Here is a 25882-nt window from a genome sequence, read left to right as displayed (position 1 = left end):
CGCCAAGGAACTCTTTGTTCCCCCCTGATGATTGATGTAAGCTACAGTCGTCATGTTGTCCAACTGGAATCTTATGAATCCGGCCTTCGCTAGTTGAGGCCAAGCCTGGAGAGCATTGAATATCGCTCTCAGTTCCAGTATGTTTATCGGAAGAAGAGACTCTTCCCGAGACCATAGACCCTGAGCTTTCAGGGAGTCCCAGACCGCGCCCCAGCCTAATAGACTGGCGTCGGTCGTGACAATGACCCACCTTGGTCTGCGGAAACTCATTCCCTGAGACAGGTGATCCTGGGACAACCACCAACGGAGTGAGTCTCTGGTTATCTGGTCTACTTGAATCTTTGGGGACAAGTCTGTATAATCCCCATTCCACTGCTTGAGCATGCACAGTTGTAATGGTCTTAGATGAATTCGAGCAAAAGGAACTATATCCATTGCTGCCACCATCAACCCTACTACTTCCATGCACTGAGCTATGGAAGGCTGTAGAATAGAGAGAAGAACTTGACAAGCGTTTCGAAGCTTTGACTTTCTGACTTCTGTCAAGAAGATCTTCATTTCTAAAGAATCTATTATTGTTCCCAAAAAGGGAACTCTTGTCGACGGATACAGGGAACTCTTTTCTACGTTCACCTTCCACCCGTGAGATCTGAGAAAGGCTAGAACGATGTCTGTATGAGCCTTTGCCTTGGAAAGAGACGACGCTTGAATTAGAATGTCGTCCAGGTAAGGTGCCACTGCAATGCCCCTTGGTCTTAGAACCGCTAGAAGGGACCCGAGCACTTTTGTGAAAATTCTGGGAGCAGTGGCTAGTCCGAATGGAAGAGCCACGAACTGATAATGTTTGTCCAGAAAGGCGAACCTTAGGAACTGATGATGATCTTTGTGGATAGGAATATGTAGATACGCATCCTTTAAATCCACGGTAGTCATATATTGACCCTTCTGGATTGCAGGTAAAATTGTTCGAATGGTTTCCATTTTGAACGATGGAACTCTGAGAAATTTGTTTAGAATTTTTAAATCCAGAATTGGTCTGAAGGTTCCCTCTTTTTTGGGAACTACAAACAGATTTGAGTAAAACCCCTGACCTTGTTCCACAGTTGGAACTGGGTGTATCACTCATCTTTAACAGGTCTTCTACACAATGTAAGAATGCCTGTCTCTTTATTTGGTTTGAAGATAAGTGAGAAATGTGGAACCTTCCCCTTGGGGGTAGTTCCTTGAATTCTAGAAGATAACCCTGAGAGACTATTTCTAGTGCCCAGGGATCCTGAACATCTCTTGCCCAAGCCTGAGCAAAGAGAGAGAGTCTGCCCCCTACTAGATCCGGTCCCAGATCGGGGGCTACCCCTTCATGCTGTTTTGGTAGCAGCAGCAGGCTTCTTGGCTTGTTTACCCTTGTTCCAGCCTTGCATTGGTTTCCAAGCTGGTTTAGTCTGGGAAGCGTTACCCTCTTGTCTAGAGGCTGCAGAGTTAGAAGCCGGTCCGTTCCTGAAGTTGCGAAATGAACGAAAATTGGACTTATTCTTAGCCTTGAAAGGCCTATCTTGTAGGAGGGCATGGCCCTTTCCCCCAGTGATATCTGAAATAATTTCCTTCAATTCTGGCCCAAAAAGGGTCTTACCTTTGAAAGGAATATTAAGCAATTTTGTCTTGGAAGATACATCCGCCGACCAAGACTTTAGCCAGAGCGCTCTACGCGCCACAATTGCAAACCCTGAATTTTTCGCCGCTAATTTCGCTAACTGCAAAGCGGCGTCTAAAACAAAGGAATTAGCTAACTTAAGTGCCATGACCTCCTCATATGGAGTCTCCCTACTGAGCGACTTTTCCAGTTCCTCGAACCAGAACCACGCCGCTGTAGTCACAGGAATAATGCACGAAATAGGTTGAAGGAGGTATCCTTGCTGTACAAAAATCTTTTTAAGCAAGCCCTCCAATTTTTTATCCATAGGATCTTTGAAAGCACAATTGTCCTCAATGGGAATGGTCGTGCGTTTGGCTAGTGTAGAAACCGCCCCCTTGACCTTAGGGGCTTGTTTGCCATGTGTCCTTCCTGGGGTCAACCATGGGGAACAATTTCTTAAATATAGGAGGAGGGACAAAAGGTATGCCTGGCTTCTCCCACTCCTTATTCACAATGTCCGCCACCCTTTTAGGTATCGGAAAGGCATCAGGGTGCACCGGGACCTCTAGGAACTTGTCCATCTTGCACAATTTTTCTGGGATGACCAGATTGTCACAATCATCCAGAGTAGATAGCACCTCCTTAAGTAATGCGCGGAGATGCTCTAATTTAAATTTAAATGTCACAACATCAGGTTCTGCCTGCTGAGAAATTCTTCCTGTATCAGAAATTTCTCCATCTGACAAACCCTCCCTCACTGCCACTTCAGACTGGTTTGAGGGTATGACAGATAAATTATCATCAGCGCCCTCCTGCTCTACAGTGTTTAAAACAGAGCAATCGCGCTTTCTCTGAAATGCTGGCATTTTGGATAAAATATTAGCTATGGAGTTATCCATTACTGCCGTCAATTGTTTCATAGTAACAAGCATTGGCGCGCTAGAAGTACTAGGGGTCGCCTGCGCGGGCATAACTGGTATAGACACAGAAGGAGAGGATGCAGAACTATCCCTACTTCCTTCCTCTGAGGAATCATCCTGGGCAACCTTACTAAATGTGACAGTACTGTCCTTACTTTGTTTGGACGCTATGGCACAATTATCACATACATTTGAAGGAGCAACCACCTTGGCCTCCATACATACAGAACATGACTTATCTGAAGGTACAGACATGTTAAACAGGCTTAAACTGGTTAATAAAGCACAAAAAACGTTTTTAAACAAAACCGTTACTGTCTCTTTAAATGTTAAACAGGGCACACTTTATTACTGAATATGTGAAAAACTATGAAGGAATTATCCAAACTTTACCAAAATTTCACCACAGTGTCTTAATGCATTCAAAGTATTGCACCCCAATTTTGAAGCTGTTAACCCTTAAAATGCGGAAACCGGAGCAGTTTTGCAATTTAACCCCACTACAGTCCCAGCCACAGCCTTTGCTGCGACTTCACTTATCCCAGGGGGGTATACGATACCAATTCCAGCCTTCTAGAAACGTTTTCTGTGGATACCAGACCCTCTCACATGCAGCTGCATGTACTGCACTCAAAAGAAACTGCGCAATAATGGCGCGAAAATGAGGCTCTGCCTACTACAGAGAAAGGCCCTTCCTGACTGGGAAGGTGTCTTAACTAGTGCCTGGCGATAAAAACGTTCCCCAAATATTAAAAAGTTTGAAATCCACTTCAAAACCTTAATAATAACTTAATAAACAATCGATTTAGCCCTTAAAAGTGTCCACCAGTTATTAGCCCATAATAAGCCCTTTATTCTATCTGAGTCTAAGAAAATGGCTTACCAATCCCCATGAGGGAAAATGACAGCCTTCCAGCATTACACAGTCTTGTTAGAAAAATGGCTAGTCATACCTTGAGCAGAAAAGTCTGCAAACTGTTCCCCCCAACTGAAGTTCTCTAGGCTCAACAGTCCTGCGTGGGAACAGCAATTGATTTTAGTTACTGCTGCTAAAATCATACTCCTCTTTTAAACAGAACTCTTCATCTCTTTCTGTTTCAGAGTAAATAGTACATACCAGTACCATTTGAAAATAACAAACTTTTGATAGAAGAATAAAAAACTACAACTAAACACCACATACTCTTCACCATCTCCGTGGAGATGCTACTTGTTCAGAGCGGCAAAGAGAATGACTGGGGGGGGCGGAGCCAAGGAGGGGCTATATGGACAGCTTTTGCTGTGCTCTTTGCCATTTCCTGTTAGGGAAGAGAATATTCCCACAAGTAATGGATGACGCCGTGGACCGGACACACCAATGTTGGAGAAAAGGCTTTAACTTTAGAAAATATTTTTCTAATACTCAAATCCCAAGTAGTAAGCAGCTCGCAAAGCATTCAAATTGGGACCTCTGTCTGCAATGCTTTGTGAGATTACAATAACGCTATTTATATTGCCTTTTTAAATACGGTAATACTGTATATATACACACACACTACATGCAGATACGCACGGGCGACTAAAGTTTCTTGCGGGCTGGTAAATTTTGTGATTTACTCGCCTGGTGGGCGAGGGAACTTTTTGGGTATTCATAGGCCCTGTAAAAGTTTATCATGACAACTATTACAAACCACAGCTGGAGGTATAACCTCCACAAGTTTACAACAAATGCACTTGGCTTTGGTAGAACTGTTATAAGGCAGCAGGGTTCCAACAGTGATTTCTGAGACAGGATCAGATTGAAACATCTTGCAAATGTAAGAGAAAAAACAACATATAAAGCAAAATTATCAATTTCCTTATATGGCAGTTTCAGGAATGGGAAAAATGCAAACAGAATAGCCCTCTGACATAGAAAAAAGGCAAGAGGCATATAGGAATGGGGTCTTAAATAATGAAAATATTTGGCGCCAAGTATGACGCACGACACAAACTGAATAATATTTTTTGGCACCAAAAACGTCCGAAAATGACACACTCGCGTCAACGAAGACGCAACCTTGTGAAGAACTCAGCATCGACTAAGACGCCGGAAATTACAAAATTGCGTCAACAAACGTAACTTTGCGCCAAAAAAATCACGCGCCAAGAATGACGCAATAAACTTTAGCATGTTGCGCCCTCGCGAGCCTAATTCTGCCCTCGAATTTAAAAGACAGTCAATTGAGAAAAAAAAAAAAGACTATACCCCAGGTAAGAAATACATTATTCCTAAGAAAAAGCATTTCCCAGATATGAAACTGACAGTCTGGAAAAGGAAATATACTGAAAACCTGAATCATGGCAAATATAAGTACAATACATATATTTAGAACTTTATAAAATACATAAAGTGCCAAACCATAGCTGAGAGTGTCTTAAGTAATGAAAACATACTTACCAAAAGACACCCATCCACATATAGCAGATAGCCAAACCAGTACTGAAACGGTTATCAGTAGGGGTAATGGAATATGAGAGCATATCGTAGATCTGAAAAGGGAAGTAGGAGATGAATCTCTATGACCGATAACAGAGAACCTATGAAATAGATCTCCCGTGAGGAAAACCATTGCATTCAATAGGTGATACTCCCTTCACATCCCTCTGACATTCACTGTACTTGGGCTTCAAAATGCTGAGAAGCGCATATCAACGTAGAAATCTTAGCACAAACTTACTTCACCACCTCCAAAAGAAGGCAACGTTTGTAAAACTGAATTGTGGGTGTGGTGAGGGGTGTATTTATAGGCATTTTGAGGTTTGGGAAACTTTGCCCCTCCTGGTAAGATTGTATATCCCATACGTCACTAGCTCATGGACTCTTGCCAATTACATGAAAGAAAGTTATACTTCAGCTGCTGTCCAGCTGCAGGTAAAAAAAAATGAATACAATGAACTGCAGCCAATCAGCATCAACAGTGCCGAGGTCACAAACTATTTTACTTTGATCTCATTAGATTTCAATTAAAGGGACATTCCAGTCAAAAGGTAAACGCACATAGCTTTATTACATCTCTGAATAGAAAAAACTTTGAAATATACATGTATTAGCAAAAATGCTTCTAGTAAATGTATTACTGTTTTAGTGCTAACATTTTTCTATGCACGTGCATGAGAAGCATAGCTAGATATTTTTACTGCACCCACATTTTAAATAATGCAGCTGTTCAGCTCATCTGTGGGGCTTGTATTGTATCATGTCAGCAATGAAAAAATTGAGTAATTACCAGATGGTATAAGCACCTTAGACTCTCTGAGCAAGTGCTGTGTTTAAAATGCGGGTGCACAGTGCATACTTAAATACACTTTTGAAAGAGCTATAGCTTTTATTGGAAGTATTTTTGCTAATGCATGTATATTACAAAAATGCTTTCGTTCAATACTGAAATGCATCCATGTGGTTTCCAATTTTGGCTGGAATATCACTTTAACTCTCATGAGATTTCATAGTAAACTTCCTTAAACTGAATAGGGAAATTACAGGAGTGTGCACGAGGCTCACTCCCTTCCCTGTCCCAGGACAGGCATACTGATTTGCCTTTACAATGGGGTGTAAATACTTAGGACATTTTAAGGTAAAATATATTTCTTTTTTTACATAGAGATGTTCAGGTGATATTTCCTAGTCCGCTTTTTACAGCTATGCTACATCACTTTCAAGTGTTTAAACATTTGGGTATCGTGGCCCTTTAAACGTTTTCATTTCTGGAACATTAATTACACAGCTGACACTTTGGATCTCTCTCTATCCTAGAAGTTACACTTACAGAATAAGTGTGAAGTCTGTATACCCACTCACCATGCTGCTATTGCTGGAGTTCTTGAGATGGTTGTGCAGGAGTTTGGTAGCACCGTCCTGGAATGTTTTCGGCAAGGCACCCAGTAACATTGTGAATTCAGGTGTATTTAGCTCAAAAAGGGAAATCAAGACTATCTGTGCAGCCTGAAATTAGATGGGAAGGTTCAGGTAGTGACAAACAGAGTACAAATCAGCATACAGAAACCCTCTAGATTGAAATGGTATTTACAGGAACACCAGTGACTTACTGGAATAGATACAGAATTGTATAAGATGATTTTTAACATTACCTTTAAAATACATAATTAATTATGAGGAGAAATATATAATTAGTTGGCAGAATCCTTGATGTTGTATTCATAGTTGGTATGTCAAATATTGTGTTATGGTTTAAAACAAACTATTATTTACTGCACTTAAGAGTAACAAATGTGGAGTAGCAAACTGTAAATGTATTTCATTTATTCAGATAAAAGTTTTATTTAAAGGGACATAAAACAAGTTGGGATAGAGACAAAACAATATATGTACTTTAATTACTTTACCTGCAAATTTATACTGCAGTGCCTTGCCATTAACCCTTTTTAGTTTCTGAATGGTAAAGCTCTAACTCCCCCCCCCCCACACCCCCACAATTCCTTTTATGGCTGTATCTATGTTTATTGATCTTTTGGTAGAATGCAAAGTGAATAGGGATCATCTCCTGGAGCATGCCTAGAAGCTGTGAACTCAATTGAAATATAATGCCTGTGTCTAAACAATGATAAGAGGGGTGGAGTTCGCTGCTCCAGGCAGCTTAGCTATGTAATTAATTTTGCTTATTTTTGAAAATTATTTTAAAATACTTGCCAGCAATTTTTAAACAATTATTTTATGCTAACTATTTTTTATTAATTAGCCCTTTTAGGATATGCACAGATCTCAACCTGTTTTATGGCACTTTAAATCAGTCTTCTGTCAAGTTAAATGTCTATGGCAACAAAGCTTCGACATTTAGCTCTGGCCTAATGCTTGCTCAAACATTTACAGCAGAGCTAGGTGAAGATGCTTACTTATCCATCAACGGCTAAAACTGCTCATTAACTAAACATCTCCCAATAAACTGTTTGCAAGAATTTTATAGATTTCTGTATACAGCTCTAAATGGCATAATAATGTACATTTTATGAAAGCAGATTCCATTTTCTTTGGTCTACTGTTGCTCTTTCATTTTTATTATGTTGATATGTTAAGCATATTGCAAAGAAATAAAACTGAATATAAAAATAGATTACAGTTGTAAAAAAAAAAAAAAAGGAAACAGAATATGAACAGTGTGATAAAATTAAATGTAATATTTATGATAAAACCTACTGTATTAAACCTGATCACTATTATTTAGCAAAAGGCCCCGGATTGCAACAAAAACAGAATTTATGTTTACCTGATAAATTACTTTCTCCAACGGTGTGTCCGGTCCACGGCGTCATCCTTACTTGTGGGATATTCTCTTCCCCAACAGGAAATGGCAAAGAGCCCAGCAAAGCTGGTCACATGATCCCTCCTAGGCTCCGCCTTCCCCAGTCATTCGACCGACGTAAAGGAGGAATATTTGCATAGGAGAAACCATATGATACCGTGGTGACTGTAGTTAGAGAAATTAAATCATCAGACCTGATTAAAAAACCAGGGCGGGCCGTGGACCGGACACACCGTTGGAGAAAGTAATTTATCAGGTAAACATAAATTCTGTTTTCTCCAACATAGGTGTGTCCGGTCCACGGCGTCATCCTTACTTGTGGGAACCAATACCAAAGCTTTAGGACACGGATGATGGGAGGGAGCAAATCAGGTCACCTAGATGGAAGGCACCACGGTTTGCAAGACCTTTCTCCCAAAAATAGCCTCAGAAGAAGCAAAAGTATCAAATTTGTAAAATTTGGTAAAAGTGTGCAGTGAAGACCAAGTCGCTGCCTTACATATCTGATCAACAGAAGCCTCGTTCTTGAAGGCCCATGTGGAAGCCACAGCCCTAGTGGAATGAGCTGTGATTCTTTCAGGAGGCTGCCGTCCGGCAGTCTCATAAGCCAATCTGATGATGCTTTTAAGCCAAAAAGAGAGAGAGGTAGAAGTTGCTTTTTGACCTCTCCTTTTACCAGAATAAACAACAAACAAGGAAGATGTTTGTCTGAAATCCTTTGTAGCCTCTAAATAGAATTTTAGAGCACGAACTACATCCAAATTGTGCAACAAACGTTCCTTCTTTGAAACTGGATTCGGACACAAAGAAGGCACAACTATCTCCTGGTTAATATTTTTGTTAGAAACAACTTTCGGAAGAAAACCAGGTTTAGTACGCAAAACCACCTTATCTGCATGGAACACCAGATAAGGAGGAGAACACTGCAGAGCAGATAACTCTGAAACTCTTCTAGCAGAAGAAATTGCAACCAAAAACAAAACTTTCCAAGATAATAACTTAATATCTACGGAATGTAAGGGTTCAAACGGAACCCCTTGAAGAACTGAAAGAACTAAATTGAGACTCCAAGGAGGAGTCAAATGTTTGTAAACAGGCTTGATTCTAACCAGGGCCTGAACAAAAGCCTGAACATCTGGCACAGCCGCCAGCTTCTTGTGAAGTAAAACAGATAAAGCAGAAATCTGTCCCTTCAAAGAACTTGCAGATAATCCTTTCTCCAAACCCTCTTGTAGAAAGGATAGAATCTTAGGAATTTTTACCCTGTTCCATGGGAATCCTTTCGATTCGCACCAACAGATATATTTCTTCCATACTTTATGGTAAATTTTCCTAGTTACAGGCTTTCTAGCCTGAATAAGAGTATCAATGACAGAATCTGAGAACCCACGCTTTGATAAAATCAAGCGTTCAATCTCCAAGCAGTCAGTTGGAGTGATGCCAGATTCGGATGTTCGAACGGACCTTGAACAAGAAGGTCCCGTCTCAAAGGTAGCTTCCATGGTGGAGCCGATGACATATTCACCAGGTCTGCATACCAAGTTCTGCGTGGCCACGCAGGAGCTATCAAGATCACCGAAGCCCTTTCTTGATTGATCCTGGCTACCAGCCTGGGAATGAGAGGAAACAGTGGGAACACATAAGCTAGGTTGAAGGTCCAGGGCGCTACTAGTGCATCTACTAGAGTCGCCTTGGGATCCCTGGATCTGGACCCGTAGCAAGGAACCTTGAAGTTCTGACGAGACGCCATCAGATCCATGTCTGGAATGCCCCATAATTGAGTTATTTGGGCAAAGATTTCCGGATGGAGTTCCCACTCCCCCGGATGAAATGTCTGACGACTCAGAAAATCCGCTTCCCAATTTTCCACTCCTGGGATGTGGATTGCAGACAAGTGGCAGGAGTGAAGCTCCGCCCATTGAATTACTTTGGTCACTTCTTCCATCGCCAGGGAACTCCTTGTTCCCCCCTGATGGTTGATATATGCAACAGTCGTCATGTTGTCTGATTGAAACCTTATGAATTTGGCCTTTGCTAGTTGAGGCCAAGCCTTGAGAGCATTGAATATCGCTCTCAGTTCCAGAATGTTTATCGGGAGAAGAGATTCTTCCCGAGACCATAGACCCTGAGCCTTCAGGTGTTTCCAGACCGCGCCCCAGCCCACCAGGCTGGCGTCGGTCGTTACAATGACCCACTCTGGTCTTCTGAAGCTCATCCCTTGGGACAGGTTGTCCAGGGTCAGCCACCAACGGAGTGAATCTCTGGTCCTCTGATCTACTTGGATCGTCGGGGACAAATCTGTATAATCCCCATTCCACTGTCCTCTTTTCTGTTTCAGAGTAAATAGTACATACCAGCACTATTTTAAAATAACAAACTCTTGATAGAAGAATAAAAACTACATTTAAACACCAAAAAACTCTGAGCCATCTCCGTGGAGATGTTGCCTGTGCAACGGCAAAGAGAATGACTGGGGAAGGCGGAGCCTAGGAGGGATCATGTGACCAGCTTTGCTGGGCTCTTTGCCATTTCCTGTTGGGGAAGAGAATATCCCACAAGTAAGGATGACGCCGTGGACCGGACACACCTATGTTGGAGAAAATGCTTACGAGGGTCTTTGGGTGTAGATGCAAATAAAAAATAAGTTAAAGTGAAAATTAAATGCAAAACAAGCCATGATCTATGGATATTATTTTTCTAAAAGGATATGGGAGTAAATGTTTTTGTATGTTGCATATAAAAAATGTATTTATTTTTTTAAACCTCCTGCTCTGAATCTAATGTTATCTATTATGTGTGTATACATAAATGTATATTTATTATAATTGCTTCTTTTGCAATTTTCCAGTACATATCACATTCTGCAGTACAGTATGTGGTTTATTTGAGCATGTGACACAGTAATTGATTATATCAGTGCATGAGCTCATGTACCAACTGTTCAAAGCAAGAGCAAACATACTTTAGTCAGTCTTCAGAGTTGTTTAAAGGGGGGGGGGGTGTAAGTTCTCAGCCAATTTAAGTTATTTATATAAAGTGCATTTTGTGTTTTTTTTTTTTTTTTTCTTTTAATCAGATTTCCCTATACTGAAATTGGATATAGGTGAGAGCAGGTATACACTGACAAAATAGACTACATCACCCAAATGTGAAATCAGAATTTTATGTAGTTTTAAAATATAATATTTTAATGGAGAAGAGATTTTTTTTAATACTAATTTTCTCCATAAATGTAATTTTGATGTTTATTATCTCTCCGTTACATTATTTTTGGGGGGTTTTGTTTTCCGATGAAACCCTTGTAGATTAGGAAGTTGCATCGAAGGTTAAACAACTCAACATAAAAATACATTTTTTTTTTTTATTATTATTTAGTATGGTAGATTTTATCCATTGCTGGGTATTTCAGCAAACTAAAATTATTTTGTAAAAGTGATTCTCCTGAACATTTAAAAAAAAAAAAAGAAATACACACAAACACATACTGTACATAATTTGATTGGGTAACTAAAAAACACAAACTGATGTACTAATTAATAACTTTACCTGCAAGACCTTTCTAGATTCAACATGCAGGATATTAATGATATAAATCAAAGTCTGGGCCCATTTCTGGGTCGCAACACCATGTTTACTGGGGCGTATCGAGTATATGAGTTGTAGGAGTGTGTGTGTGGTGTATGAAAGTGTGTGTGATGTGTGTTGTAGGAGAGAGAGAGTGTGTGTGTGTGTGTGGTGCATGAAAGTGTGTGTGATGTGTGTTGTAGGAGAGAGTGTGTGTGATGTGTGGTATATGAAAGTGTGTGTGATGTGTGTTGTAAGAGAGTGTGTGTGTGTGCGCGGTGTATTAAAGTGTGTGTGTGTGATGTGTGTTGTAGGAGAGTGTGTGTGTGATGTGTGGTATATGAAAGTGTGTGTGATGTGTGTTGTAAGAGAGTGTGTGTGTATGCGCGGTGTATTAAAGAGTGTGTGTGTGATGTGTGTTGTAGGAGAGTGTGTGTGTGATGTGTGGTATATGAAAGTGTGTGTGATGTGTGTTGTAAGAGAGTGTGTGTGTGTGCGGTGTATTAAAGTGTGTGTGTGTGATGTGTGTTGTAGGAGAGAGAGTGTGTGTATGAAAGTGTGTGTTATGTGTATTGTAGGAGAGAGTGTGTGTGTGTGTGTGTGGTGTATGAAAGTGTGTGTGATGTGTGGTGTATGAAAGTGTGTGTGATGTAGGAGAGAGTATGTGTGTTGTAGGAGAGAGAGTGATGTGTGATGTGTGTGATGTGTGTGGTGTAGGAGAGAGAGAGAGTGTGTGTGTGTGTGTGTGTAGTGTATGAAAGTGTGTGTGTGATGTGTGTTGTAGGAGTGTGTGTGTGTGTGGTGTATGAAAGTGTGTGTGATGTGTGTTGTAGGAGAGTGTGTGTGATGTGTGTTGTAGGAGAGTGTGTGTGTGTGGTGTAGGAGAGAGTATGTGTTATGTAGGAGAGAGTGTGTGATGTGTGTTGTAGGAGAGTGAGTGTGTGTGTGGTGTAGGAGAGAGAGAGAGAGGGAGAGAGTGTGTGTGTGGTGTATGAAAGTGTGTGTGTCATGTGTGTTGTAGCAGAGTGTGTTGTGTGTTATTACCTTTTACAACACATTCAAGTTTGACTACAATCAGGAATAAAGTCGCACACATTTTAGTCACTTTGACAAATATTGCAGCTATCTTGTTGAATATTACTTCTGAAATTTTCACAACCAAGCATAAAAATAGGGTCATAAAAGATATGTGGTGCCATGGCACTGGGTCTTGGGGAAAAAAGTTTGAAGAACCCTGTTCTAGATGATCCAGAGCGACATAAAGAGCAGACTTAACCGCTCTCTATGTATACCTCAATGTGCTTTCCATATACCAGAGCTAATGTGCATGTGCTTTTCTCGAAAGCTACTCCAATGTAAACAAGAAAGCACAAGCTTCATTGTTTACTTGGAGAGCTAACGGCTTGTATATTAAAGGGACAGTCTAGTCCAAAATAAACTTTCAGATAGGGCATGTCATTTTAAACACTTTTCCAATTTACTTTTATCACCAAATTATGCTTTGTTCTCTTAGTATTCTTAGTTGAAAGGTAAACCTAGGAGGTTCATATGCTAATTTCTTAGACCTTCAAGGCCGCCTCTATTTTGAAAGCATTTTGACAGTTTTTCACCAGGGTGTTCGTTCATGTGTGTCAAATAGATAGCACTGTGCTCATGCACGTGGAGTTACCTAGGAGCCAGCACTGATTGGCTAAAATGCAAGTCTGTCAAAAGAACTGAAATAAGGGGGCAGTTTGCAGAGGCTTAAAATTATTTAATCACAGAGGTAAAAAGTGTATTAATATAACTGTGTTGGTTATGCAAAACTAGGGAATGGGTAATAAAGAGATTATCTATATTTTAAAACAATAAAAATTCTGGTGTAGACTGTCCCTTTAAGGAGAACGTTATTCCTGTTTGTAACTTGCAAATTATAAGAGTTTGGTGTATAAAAATAATTTATGATCCGAAATTCTAAAGTTTAAAGTACATCCTTTGCTTAATATATTTTAATAAATGTATATTATCATCAATATAAATATTTTTACATCTCGCACAATGCTGTAAGACCTACTATGTAATGCAATAGTATATCCCTGATCGTGTATAAAATTACTATAAAAATTGTAATTCACTTATGATATATTTTACTAGAATTTCTCCTTGCCTACTTTATATATGAGTGAGATATAAAAATGAGCAATATCTTAGATCAGACGATGCAGCCAATGCCTCCATCTGTAACTTGTTAACATCTATTCTGAGCTATTGTTTAGAATCGCTGTTTACCATTGAAGGTAAAGTACGCATGTGTGCAATAAAATATAGATAGAAGAGGCAGGGCTTGATTCTTGCCGTTTGGCACACACAATGATTAGATGATGGGTGAATACATCACTGACTGAAAAAAAGAGCTATATTTGGAGTAGGTAGGCGGGAGTATCCGAAAAATTAACCCTTTCAGGGACGATCTTCGTAAAAAAAGATACATATTTAAAATCAAGGATTTCAATTTAAAATTAAATAGGTTTACCACCACTATGATGAGCAGCATTAATTAACTTGAAAGTTGGATTCATGAATATAAGATTTCTCAAAACTTTAAAATACATTTCAGAACTAAATGTTGATGGGATTTCCAGTTTATATTCACGTAGCTGCAATCGTTCCACTGATAATGCTATAAATGAAAAATAAAGTTTCTGGGCTTTGAGGATATGGAAGTAAAGACAGCATACTTTAAAAGAGTCGTTAACAGAGACCTTTAACATAGCATTAACTTATCGACCACAACCTTTTAAGAATTATTAATCTAAATAACTTTTTAAAATCAATGCAGAAAACAAAGATGGACCATGCAACATAAAAAACCATTGTTAAATTATTTTAGCATCCGCTATGAAACACAAGCATGCAATCTATGCACAACTCAAACATGGATACCAATACACAAAATGCGTTCTCTTGCTATAAAGTATACATTTAACAATTAGTGAGACAGACTTAACATAATGCCTCTGCATAACAGAGCAGTCATTGTGGATGGCGAACAGATTAAGTGACTACACCCGCAGAAAGTGGATAATGAGCTCACTGCAGACACTACAATTCCAATGATGATTAATGTATTATGACTTACTTTATACAAACACTTTCAGAAACTACAAGATGCATCATCACAATCTAACCATTTAAGTGTCTAAAATTGTTACTAAGAAATGTCACTAAAAATAAATAATTTTATTGGGAAATTTTAAAAGGTATTCCATTTATCTGATAAAAATGTAAATAGTAGCTTAAAGGAATACTAAACCCAAATATTTTCTTTCATGATTCAGATAGAGCATGCAATTTTAAGCAACTTTCTAATTTACTCCTATTATCAATTTTTCTTCGTTCTCTTGCTATCTTTATTTGAAAAGCAGGAATGTAAAGTTTAGGAGCCGGCCCATTTTAGGTTCAGCACCCTGGATAGCGCTTGCTTATTGGTGGCTAAATGCAAGCGCAACCCAGGTGCTAAACCAAAAATTGGCCGGCTCACAAACTTTGTATTCCTGCTTTTCAAATAAATATAGGAAAATTGATAATAGGAGTAAATTAGAAAGTTGCTTAAAATTACATGCTCTATCTGAATCAAGAAAGAAAATTTTGGGTTTAGTGTCCCTTTAAAGTAACATTGCGTGATTATTAAAAAAAAATTGAAAGCCAGGAATGAGTTTAATATGTGACTGTACACTCACTATTTTTCAGTTATAAAAAATGAGTGACCCTTAAAGGGACAGTAAAGTAAATTGGAATGTTTAAAATAGTATTCCCTTTCTCAGTGTTTCTAAAACCCAGCCCTCAAGTACCGATAACAGGCCATATTTTCATGCTATCTGAACTAGTGCACAGGTGAAATAATCAGCTCATGGTTGAGAGCAGATTAGTAACCATGGTAACTTATTTCACCTGTGCTATGCAGTAGTTAAGATCATGAAAACCTGGCCTATTAGGGGTACTTGAGGACTGGAGCTGAGAAACACTGCCCTATCTGAATGAAATATTTTGGGTTTCAGGGCCTTTTAATGCCTTTGATTTCAACAGCTATGATCTAAATTGCTTCAAATCTATTTATTGTGAGCCTGTTACACTGTAAATAAAAGTCACAGCACACGCAAATCATTCTTTAAATAAATCAAATGTGAATATATTGAGGCAACCAAAAGTCTCCAATGTGTAAGTGATATTTTGGAAATAATTTAGGGATAAGGGATCTATCAGAGGCTATATATGAATTGGAGAGAGAGAGAAAATGAAATGCAATATCATCCTGGAGACTTTTGGTATCCGTCAGACACAGAACATTACAGGCAATCCTTAAAAACACAGCCAGCCAGTGATCTTTGGTGGTTAGTGAACACGTGACATGTCTACCTGTTTACATTTCTCTTCCAGGTTCACCTCTCCAGGCCCTGAGGATGCTGTGCTGGGTCTAACTTGTAAATCATCGCATACCCAATTATGCAGGGTCTGAGTTTAACAAGACAGCAACGTTGATATGATTCAGAAAAGACCAATCATAATAATACAAGGAAATCTAAACAATTTCATTCTACACCAGATTGTTATAATTTTTCACTGTTATCCAGTACGGAGATGAAAATCAGGAGAATCACTTGCCTTACAATGACGACTACAACCACAAAGATACAGATCATTGCTTAAAAAAAAGGGATTAAAACATCATACATAATATTTCTTGATTAACTGTTCAGTAGCATATTATATCATGCGCTCAGTAATATTTAAGGGATACAAAAAAGCTTTACTATTTTGTATAAAACTAATCACCAACTTTCCACAGCACATGACGTAGGAAATTATTCCTTCCTTATAGGTTAATATAAAATCCCAACGCCCAAAATATATTCACCCAGAAACTCCCTCCCCACACACCCACGTCACTCTCCAATGTTTAAAGGGATTGGGATAGAGACAAAATATATGTAATTTAATTACTTTACCTGCAAATTTATACTGCAGTGCCTTGCCATTAAACCTTTATTTTAAGTTTCTGAATTGTACAGCTCTAATTCCCCCCCACACATTTCCTTCTATGGATGTATCTATATCTACCATTGATTTGGTAGAATGCAGAAGTACACAGTGATTATCTGCTGGAGCATGCCTAAAAGCAAAAAAGCTTCTGTGAAATACAATGCATGTGTTTCTGATGCTAAACACTGATAAGGGGGGGGGGGGTGGATCAGATTATTCCAAACAGCATTGCTATGCAAGTCATTTTGCTTATTTTTGAAAATGATTTTAAAATACTTGCCAGCAATTTTTAAACTATTTTTTTATGCAAGCTATTTTTACCAAATTAGCCCTTTTATGATATGCACAGATATCAACATGTTTTATGGCACTTTAACATTTAAAAAAGAAAAAGTTGAAGGAAGGGGTCTAGGATGAGCTATAGCAGAAAGAAAAAGAAAAAAAAGGGTCAAAGAGTAGGTCTTCAAATGTGATCCCAAAAGTATATGAAGAATTTAGATGCAAGAATAAAAATTTTTATACATATCCTATTTCTCTTGTACTCCTTTAAACTCTCAAATGATGCTGCAGTAGCGTATTACATCTTGAAATGATAAAACAAGAGAGACCATTTTTTTACGACCACAATGAACACCACAGAGTGGCATTCTCAGTCATTTTGAGGATGAGGACATGAGGGGTGTAGAAAAGGAGTACAAGGAGGTAGATGAAACCACTTTGGGAAGGAACTCCGAAACAGTACACTATAAGGTTAACTTGGGTAAAAGAAAAAAAAACTTTGAACAGTTCATAGACTCAAAGGGTGTAGATTTATTTTGAGAACCAAATTAAGATAGTCCCAACTGACAGGGTAGAACACCAGGCAAGATCAGAAAAGTCCAAATGGTAAGTTGAAACTTTAGATCGCTCTTAGTCAAAAAGGAAATTTATGCTTACCTGATAAATTTATTTCTTTTACGATATGACAAGTCCACGGGTTTCATCCTTATTTGTGGGATATTATCCTCCTAACAGGAAGTGGCAAAGAGCACCAGAGCAGAGCTGTATATATAGCTCCTCCCCTTCCCTCCCAATCCAGTCATTCGACCGAAGTTAAGGAAGAGAAAGGAAAGGCCAAAGGTGCAGAGGTGACTAAAGTTTAACAAAAAATACCTGTCTAAAAACAAGACAGGTACCTAAACGGAAGGCACCACTGCTTGAAGAACCTTTCCCCATAAAACAGCCTCAGAAGAAGCAAAAATATCAAATTTGAAAATTTTAGAAAAAGTATGAAGCGACGACCAGGTCGCAGCCTTGCAAATCTGTTCAACAGAAGCATCGTTCTTAAAAAAGCCCATGTGGAAGCCACAGTCCTAGTAGAATGAGCCATAATTCTTTCAGGAGGCTGCTGTCCAGCAGTCTCCTTAACCAGGCGGATAATACTCCGCAGCCAAAAGGAAAGAAAGGTAGCCGTAGCTTTCTGATCCCTACGCTTTCCTAAATACACAATGAATAATGAAGATTATTGACGGAAATCCCTAGTCGCCTGTAAGTAAAAACTTCAAGGCACGGACCGCGTCCAAGTTATATAATAGACACCACTTCTTAGACGAAGAATTAGGACACAAGCTTGATTAAAACAAAAAATATCACCTCTTTCACTTTACCTCTTCCTATGTTAACACAGGCAAAGAGAATGACTGGGTTGGGAGGAGCTATATATACAGCTCTGCTCTGGTGCTCTTTGCCACTTCCTGTTAGCAGGAGGATAATATCCCACAAGTAAGGATGAAACCCGTGGACTCGTCATATCTTTGTAAAAGAAATACAGGATGTGAGGTTATTGACAAACTCCCAGACGAGCCAATGAGCATAACACCACTGGTACAGTAACGCACATACATGAAAGAATTTGTTGGTGACAAGCTTTTGGAGGTGCCTTGAGGGCACTCTTAGCAGCAGATGAAAAACCCTTTTATGCTATGGCAAAAATTTCCGTAACTGGGGGAAAAAGGTTCTTGCTAAACATATTGTTATGACACTGTCCAACTGAATGAGCAAACATTATATAAATTGTGGAGTTAATAAAGAAAGAACACACACTATTAAAAAAAAAAAAAAAAGTTTATTGTAACCATCTAAAAATTCCTCTAAACAGAGGAACTATTACACACATATTCATACCTGTTTTCTGAATAAAGGGTCTATTCTCGTTACTGCCCTTTTGCAACATCTCTAATCAGAGTAACATGAAGGATACAAACAAAGAACATATTAAAATAGGGACATGGGCAACTGAATGAGCACTGGACGGCTGGAAAGTGAAGCCTATCAGACAAGTAGAGCAAAATAGACTGATCAACAGGGTTGGTGGATTCTATCGTGACTATATCACCAGACTTCAACCAATGACCTAAGCCACTTCCCACCCAAAGAAACTGATATAGGAGAGAGTGATGCCAAGTCAGGCATCCCTGGAATTGACTTTCATAGGTGTATGGGTTGACTTATGGTGACACCAGGACTATATAGCAACTACAAGGGTTACAAAGAAAGAAAAATGTTTTACTTGGCTGCCTAGGAGTCATTTTGCTTTGTATAAAGTATAGGAAAAAAACATGTTAATTTTGGTATGCATTTTTGGGTCAATCACGGTCAGTTTTATCAAGAAAGAACAGGGATGTCTCCAACCATGGCAGTATTCTCCACAGAAAATTTTGCCAGCTGGGGTTGGCATTATGAAGTACCTACTTTGCAAATATTATTAATATAATTTACTGTTATTTAAAAATGTTACTTTATCTAATACACAAATTTATAACAATTAAAAAAAAAAAATTAATGATAATTTGTGTAACAAACACTGAAAAAATGTAATAACAGCTAATTTTAGCTTAATATTGGCATAAATTAAACTGTAGCTGGGTGGTCAGTAAAATAAGCCCATCATATAGGTCCTGGGAAAAACACAGAAAAATTGATAGGATATGCTAAACAAAATATGGAGCAAGAGTGAAAGTCAATGTATTTACAGAATTAAAGGGATATGAAACCAAAACAAATTATTTTGTGATTCAGACATAAGAGTTTTAAAATAAGTTTCCAATTTACTTCTATTATCAAATTTACTTCATTCCCATGGTATTCTTTGTTGAAGAGATACCTAGGTCTCTGGAGCACTACCTAGCAGGAAATAGTGCTCTTGCAAATGGATTACATGCAAAACTGCTGTCATATAGTCCTCCAGGCACATGCCATGCTGCTGAGCTTACCTCCCTGCTTTCCAACAAGATACCAAGAGAACTAAGAAAATTTGATAATAGAAGTAAATTAGAAAGTTGTTTAAAATTGAATGCACTACATAAACAATGAAAGAAGAAGAAAAAAATTTGGGTTTCAGGTGCCTTTAAGACTGCCACTGTATAGCTGTGGAAAAACAGAATTTATGTTTACCTGATAAATTTCTTTCTCCTACGGTGTATCCGGTCCACGGCTTCATCCTTACTTGTGGGATATTCTCATTCCCTACAGGAAGTGGCAAAGAGACCACACAGCAGAGCTGTCCATATAGCTCCCCCTCTGGCTCCGCCCCCCAGTCATTCGACCGACGGTTAGGAGAAAAAGGAGAACCATAGGGTGCAGTGGTGACTGTAGTGTACAAAAATAAAAATTTAAACCTGACTAAATGCCAGGGCGGGCCGTGGACTGGATACACTGTAGGAGAAAGAAATTTATCAGGTAAACATAAATTCTGTTTTCTCCTACATTGGTGTATCCGGTCCACGGCTTCATCCTTACTTGTGGGAACCAATACCAAAGCTTTAGGACACGGATGAAGGGAGGGAACAAGTCGGGTAACCTAAATGGAAGGCACCACTGCTTGTAAAACCTTTCTCCCAAAAATAGCCTCCGAAGAAGCATAAGTATCGAATTTGTAAAATTTGGCAAATGTATGCAGAGAAGACCACGTCGCTGCCTTACAGATCTGTTCAACAGAAGCCTCGTTCTTGAAAGCCCATATGGAAGCCACAGCTCTAGTAGAATGAGCTGTAATTCGTTCAGGAGGCTGCCGTCCGGCAGTCTCATAAGCCAATCGGATGATGCTTTTAAGCCAGAAGGAGAGAGGGGTAGCAGTAGCTTTCCGACCTCTCCTCTTACCAGAATAGACGACAAACAAGGATGATGTCTGTCTGAAATCCTTTGTTGCTTCTAGATAGAATTTTAAAGCACGAACCACATCTAGATTGTGTAACAAACGTTCCTTTTTAGAAACTGGATTTGGACACAGAGAAGGAACAACTATTTCCTGGTTAATATTCCTATTGGAAACCACTTTTGGAAGAAAACCAGGCTTGGTACGTAAAACTACCTTATCCGTATGAAACACCAGATAGGGTGAATTACATTGCAAAGCCGACAATTCAGAAACTCTTCTAGCAGAAGAAATAGCAACCAAAAACAAAACTTTCCAAGATAGTAACTTAATATCTATGGAATGTAAAGGTTCAAACGGAACCCCTTGAAGAACTGAAAGAACTAAGTTTAGACTCCATGGAGGAGTCACAGGTCTGTAGACAGGCTTGATTCTGACAAACGCCTGTACGAACGCCTGAACATCTGGCACGGCTGCCAGACGTTTGTGCAACAAGACAGACAGAGCAGATATCTGTCCTTTTAGAGAACTAGCTGACAGACCTTTCTCCAATCCCTCTTGGAGAAAGGAAAGTATCCTTGGAATCCTAATTTTACTCCATGAGTAACCCTTGGATTCGCACCAACAGAGATATTTCTGCCATATTTTATGGTAAATTCTCCTGGTTATAGGTTTTCTGGCCTGAACCAGAGTATCTATAACAGATTCCAAAAACCCACGCTGAGATAGAATCAAGCGTTCAATCTCCAAGCAGTCAGTTGCAGAGAAACTAGGTTTGGATGTTCGAATGGACCTTGTACTAGAAGGTCCTGTCTCAAAGGTAGCTTCCATGGTGGAGCCGATGACATATTCACCAGGTCTGCATACCAAGTCCTGCGTGGCCACGCAGGAGCTATTAGAATTACCGAAGCCTTCTCCTGTTTGATCCTGGCTACTAGCCTGGGGAGGAGGGGAAACGGTGGAAAGACATAAGCTAGATTGAACGACCAAGGCGCCACTAAGGCATCTACCAATGTCGCCTTGGGATCCCTGGACCTGGACCCATAGCGTGGAACCTTGGAGTTCTGCCGAGACGCCATCAGATCCAGATCTGGAATGCCCCATAGTTGAGTTAACTGGGCAAAAACCTCCGGATGAAGTTCCCACTCCCCCGGATGGAAAGTCTGACGACTCAGATAATCCGCTTCCCAGTTGTCTACACCTGGGATGTGAATTGCTGATAGGTGGCAGGAGTGATCCTCTGCCCAATTGATGATCCTGGATACCTCCCTCATCGCCAGGGAACTCTTTGTTCCCCCCTGATGATTGATGTACGCTACAGTCATGTTGTCCGACTGAAATCTTATGAATTTGGCCTCCGCTAGTTGAGGCCATGCCAGGAGCGCATTGAATATCGCTCTTAGTTCCAAAATGTTTATCGGGAGAAGAGATTCTTCCCGAGACCAAAGACCCTGAGTTTTCAGGGAGTCCCAGACCACGCCCCAGCCTGAGAGACTGGCGTCGGTCGTGACAATGATCCACTCCGGTCTGCGGAAACTCATTCCCTGAGACAGGTGATCCTGAGACAACCACCAGAGGAGCGAGTCTCTGGTTCTCTGGTCCATTTTTATCTGGGGAGACAAATCTGCATAATCCCCATTCCACTGCTTGAGCATGCACAGTTGCAGTGGTCTGAGATGAATTCTGGCAAAAGGGACTACGTCCATTGCCGCAACCATTAGACCGATTACCTCTATGCACTGAGCCACAGAAGGCTGAGGAATGGCATGAAGAACTCGACAAGTATTTGAAAGTTTTGACTTCCTGACCTCCGTCAGAAAAATTTTCATCTCTACCGAGTCTATTATTGTTCCCAGGAAGGGAACCCTTGTGACCGGGGACAGAGAACTTTTTTCTACGTTCACCTTCCACCCGTGAGACCTTAGAAAGGTTAGAACAATATCCGTATGAGCCTTTGCTTTGTGGAAGGACAAGATGTCGTCTAGGTAAGGTGCTACCGCAATGCCCCTTGGCCTTAGCACTGCAAGAAGGGACCCTAACACCTTTGTGAAAATTCTTGGAGCAGTGGCCAATCCGAAGGGAAGAGCCACAAACTGATAATGTTTGTCCAGGAAGGCGAACCTTAGGAACTGATGGTGAACCTTGTGGATCGGAATATGCAGGTATGCATCCTTTAGGTCCACGGTAGTCATGTATTGACCCTTCTGGATCATTGGTAAAATTGTTCGAATAGTTTCCATTTTGAATGATGGAACTCTGAGGAATTTGTTTAGGATTTTTAAATCCAGAATTGGCCTGAACGTTCCCTCCTTTTTGGGAACTACAAACAGGTTTGAGTAAAAACCCAGTCCTTGTTCTGCTTTTGGAACTGGGTGTATCACTCCCATCTTTAAAAGGTCTTCTACGCAATGTAAGAATGCCCGTCTCTTTGTCTGGTCTAAAGACAAGCGAGACATGTGAAACCTTCCCTTTGAAAGAAGATCCTTGAATTCTAGGAGATACCCCTGAGAGACATTCTCTAAAGCCCAGGGGTCTGGGACATCTCTTGCCCAAGCCTGAGCAAAGAGAGAGAGTCTGCCCCCTACCAGATCCGGTCCCGGATCGGGGGCTATCCTTTCATGCTGATTTGGTAGCAGCAGCAGGCTTTTTGGCCTGTTTTCCCTTGTTCCAGCCTTGCAATGGTTTCCATGCTGGTTTGGGCTGGGATGCGTTACCCTCTTGTCTAGAGGCTGTAGAGCTAGGAGCCGGTCCGTTCCTAAAATTGTGAAAGGAACGAAAATTAGACTTATTTTTTGCTTTGAAAGGTCTATCCTGTGGAAGGGCATGGCCCTTTCCCCCAGTGATGTCTGAAATAATCTCTTTCAATTCTGGCCCGAATAGGGTCTTACCCTTGAAAGGAATATTAAGCAATTTTGTTTTGGACGACACATCCGCCGACCAAGATTTTAGCCAAAGCGCTCTGCACGCCACTATTGCAAAACCTGATTTTTTTGCCGCTAATTTTGCTAATTGAAAAGCGGCATCTAAAATAAAGGAATTAGCCAACTTCAGTGCGTGAATTCTGTCCATGACCTCATCATAAGGAGTCTCCTTCTGGAGCGAATTTTCTAGTTCATCGAACCAAAAAAGATGCCGCCGTGGTGACAGGAATAATGCACGAAATTGGTTGCAGAAGGAAACCTTGCTGAACAAAAATTTTCTTAAGTAACCCTTCAAGTTTTTAATCCATAGGATCTTTGAAAGCGCAACTGTCTTCTATTGGTATAGTTGTGCGCTTAGCTAATGTTGAAACTGCCCCTTCTACCTTAGGGACCGTCTGCCATGCGTCCCTTCTGGGGTCAACAATGGGGAACATTTTCTTAAATATAGGAGGGGGAACAAATGGTACACCTGGCTTCTCCCACTCCTTAGTCACTATATCCGCCACCCTCTTGGGTATCGGAAACGCATCAGAGTGCACTGGGACTTCTAAAAATTTGTCCATTTTGCACAATTTTTCTGGAATCACCAAAGGATCACAATCATCAAGTGTAGCTAGCACCTCCTTAAGTAGGGCGCGGAGGTGTTCTAGTTTAAATTTAAATGCAATGGTATCAGTCTCTGCCTGTGTCAGAAATTTCTCCCTCAGACAGGCCCTCCCTCACCGCCAACTCAGATTGATGTGAGGGTACCACAGATGAATTATCCCCTGCGTCTGCTTGCTCATCCTCTGTATTTAAAAGTGAGCAATCACGCTTTCTAGGAAAAACTGGCAGTTTGGATAAAAAGGCTGCTAAAGAATTATCCATTACTGCTGCTAATTGCTGCATAGTAACAGCCATAGGCGCGTCAGATGTACTAGGTATCGCTTGCGCGGGCAAAGCTGGCGTTGACACAGAAGGAGAGGATGATGAACTATCCCCACTACCTTCATTTAAAAAATCATCTTGGGCAACATTTTTAAAAGTGACAGTACTGTCCTTTATCTGTTTGGACGCTATTGCGCACTTTACACATACATTTAATGGGGGAACCACCTTGGCCTCCATGCACACAGAACATAGGCTATCTGAAGGCACAGACATGTTAGACAGACTTAGGCAGAGTTTTAATGCAATAAAAATTATTTTATACAAAACCGTTACTGTCTCTTTAAATAATAAAAGTGTACACTTTATTACTGAAACGTCAGAAAACCATCAAAGAAATATCTAATCTTTATGAAATTTTCATCACAGTGTCTTAATGCTTTGAAAGTATTGCACACCAATTATCAGACAATTTAACCCTTAAATGCCCAAACCGGAGCTAATAACAGTAATTAACCGGTTAAAGACACTACAGTCCCATGCCACAGTCTCTACTGCGGCGTTTACCTTCCTTAGGGGTTATTCAAATAAGTAATAAGCCTCTCTGAAGTCCTTTTCCAAGCCTCTGGATACTCCACGTGAAGCTGCATGAACTGCCTAGTAAAAAGCAACTGCGCAACTGCGCGAAAATGAGGCCTCCTCCCTCTGCATTCCAGAGTGAAGGGGCCTTTCTGACAAGATTAGGTGTCTAAACAACTGCCAGGCGTAAATAAAATTCCCCAAAAGTGTTTCAAGTCTGAAAAACACTTAAAATGTCACATAAAGGGAGCCGGCTAGAGACAAGATCAGACGTGTGTTCACAGAGCTCCTGGAGCCCATAAAGATTATAACCCTAAAAACCTCCTTTTACTGCACAATATCTGTTCAGGTCTACTACATCAACAGTTAACACCTGACTGGGCTCTCGGCTTGGACCCTCTCCCTGTTTGTTGGCTTTTACTCCACTTCTGGGCACAGCACAACACCCCCGTAGCTTCCATTAGCCCAGTTTCTGACATCAGCCCCGAGGACCTGCTCCACACTACCGCGTTAGCGGAGGCCTTTCAACCTCTTCAGCAGCTTACCCGACTACTCGCCTGCCTCCGAAATACTTCATTGATCAGCCTAGGAAGAAACGGCTCGGCGGTAAAAAGGCGCGAACGGCGCCATTACCTGTGACGTCACTGGGCCGCGATCTAACAGAGCAACGCTACCGCCGGAGTTCATCCTCCCGGCGGTTTAACTACCCGACTGTAGCTACCGGGTGTAATTAAAGACCTCCAGCAGTTGCGGACATCCTCATCCAGCAAGCCGGCTGCAGACTGATCAGACTGGGGAACGGAGCCCTGCACTGCATACTAAGTGCTGTTGACCACAGACATAAGGGTAAGCCTCAGCGCAGGGTTTCACCTGGATCCCTGTATACTCGCTACACCACCTAAAAAGTCATTAGCTCTGTCACCGCAATAGAGCCAGAAGCCCAGTAACTAGCAGCACTAATTAAGGCTTAT

At 40.4% G+C, this 25882-nt stretch overlaps 1 protein-coding gene across 1 annotated transcript in view; it reads right to left on the bottom strand.

Annotated features, from left to right (window-relative positions):
• The window catches only part of CLASP1 (cytoplasmic linker associated protein 1), a 905754-nt gene that overhangs the window by 182357 nt on the left and 697515 nt on the right, over positions 1 to 25882 (bottom strand). The window contains exons 28-29 of the mRNA XM_053712150.1: positions 15789 to 15884; positions 6371 to 6514 (exon numbers count right to left, since the gene is read on the bottom strand). Coding sequence (XP_053568125.1) covers positions 6371 to 6514; positions 15789 to 15884 — 240 coding nt within the window. The remainder of the gene's footprint in view (positions 1 to 6370; positions 6515 to 15788; positions 15885 to 25882) is intronic.

Source organism: Bombina bombina, chromosome 1 (genome assembly GCF_027579735.1).
Source record: "Bombina bombina isolate aBomBom1 chromosome 1, aBomBom1.pri, whole genome shotgun sequence".
In the NCBI taxonomy this organism is placed as follows: Eukaryota; Metazoa; Chordata; class Amphibia; order Anura; family Bombinatoridae; genus Bombina; species Bombina bombina.
The sequence above is the reverse complement of the archived record's forward strand: the minus strand, read 5'-3'. Positions and strand labels throughout refer to the sequence as shown.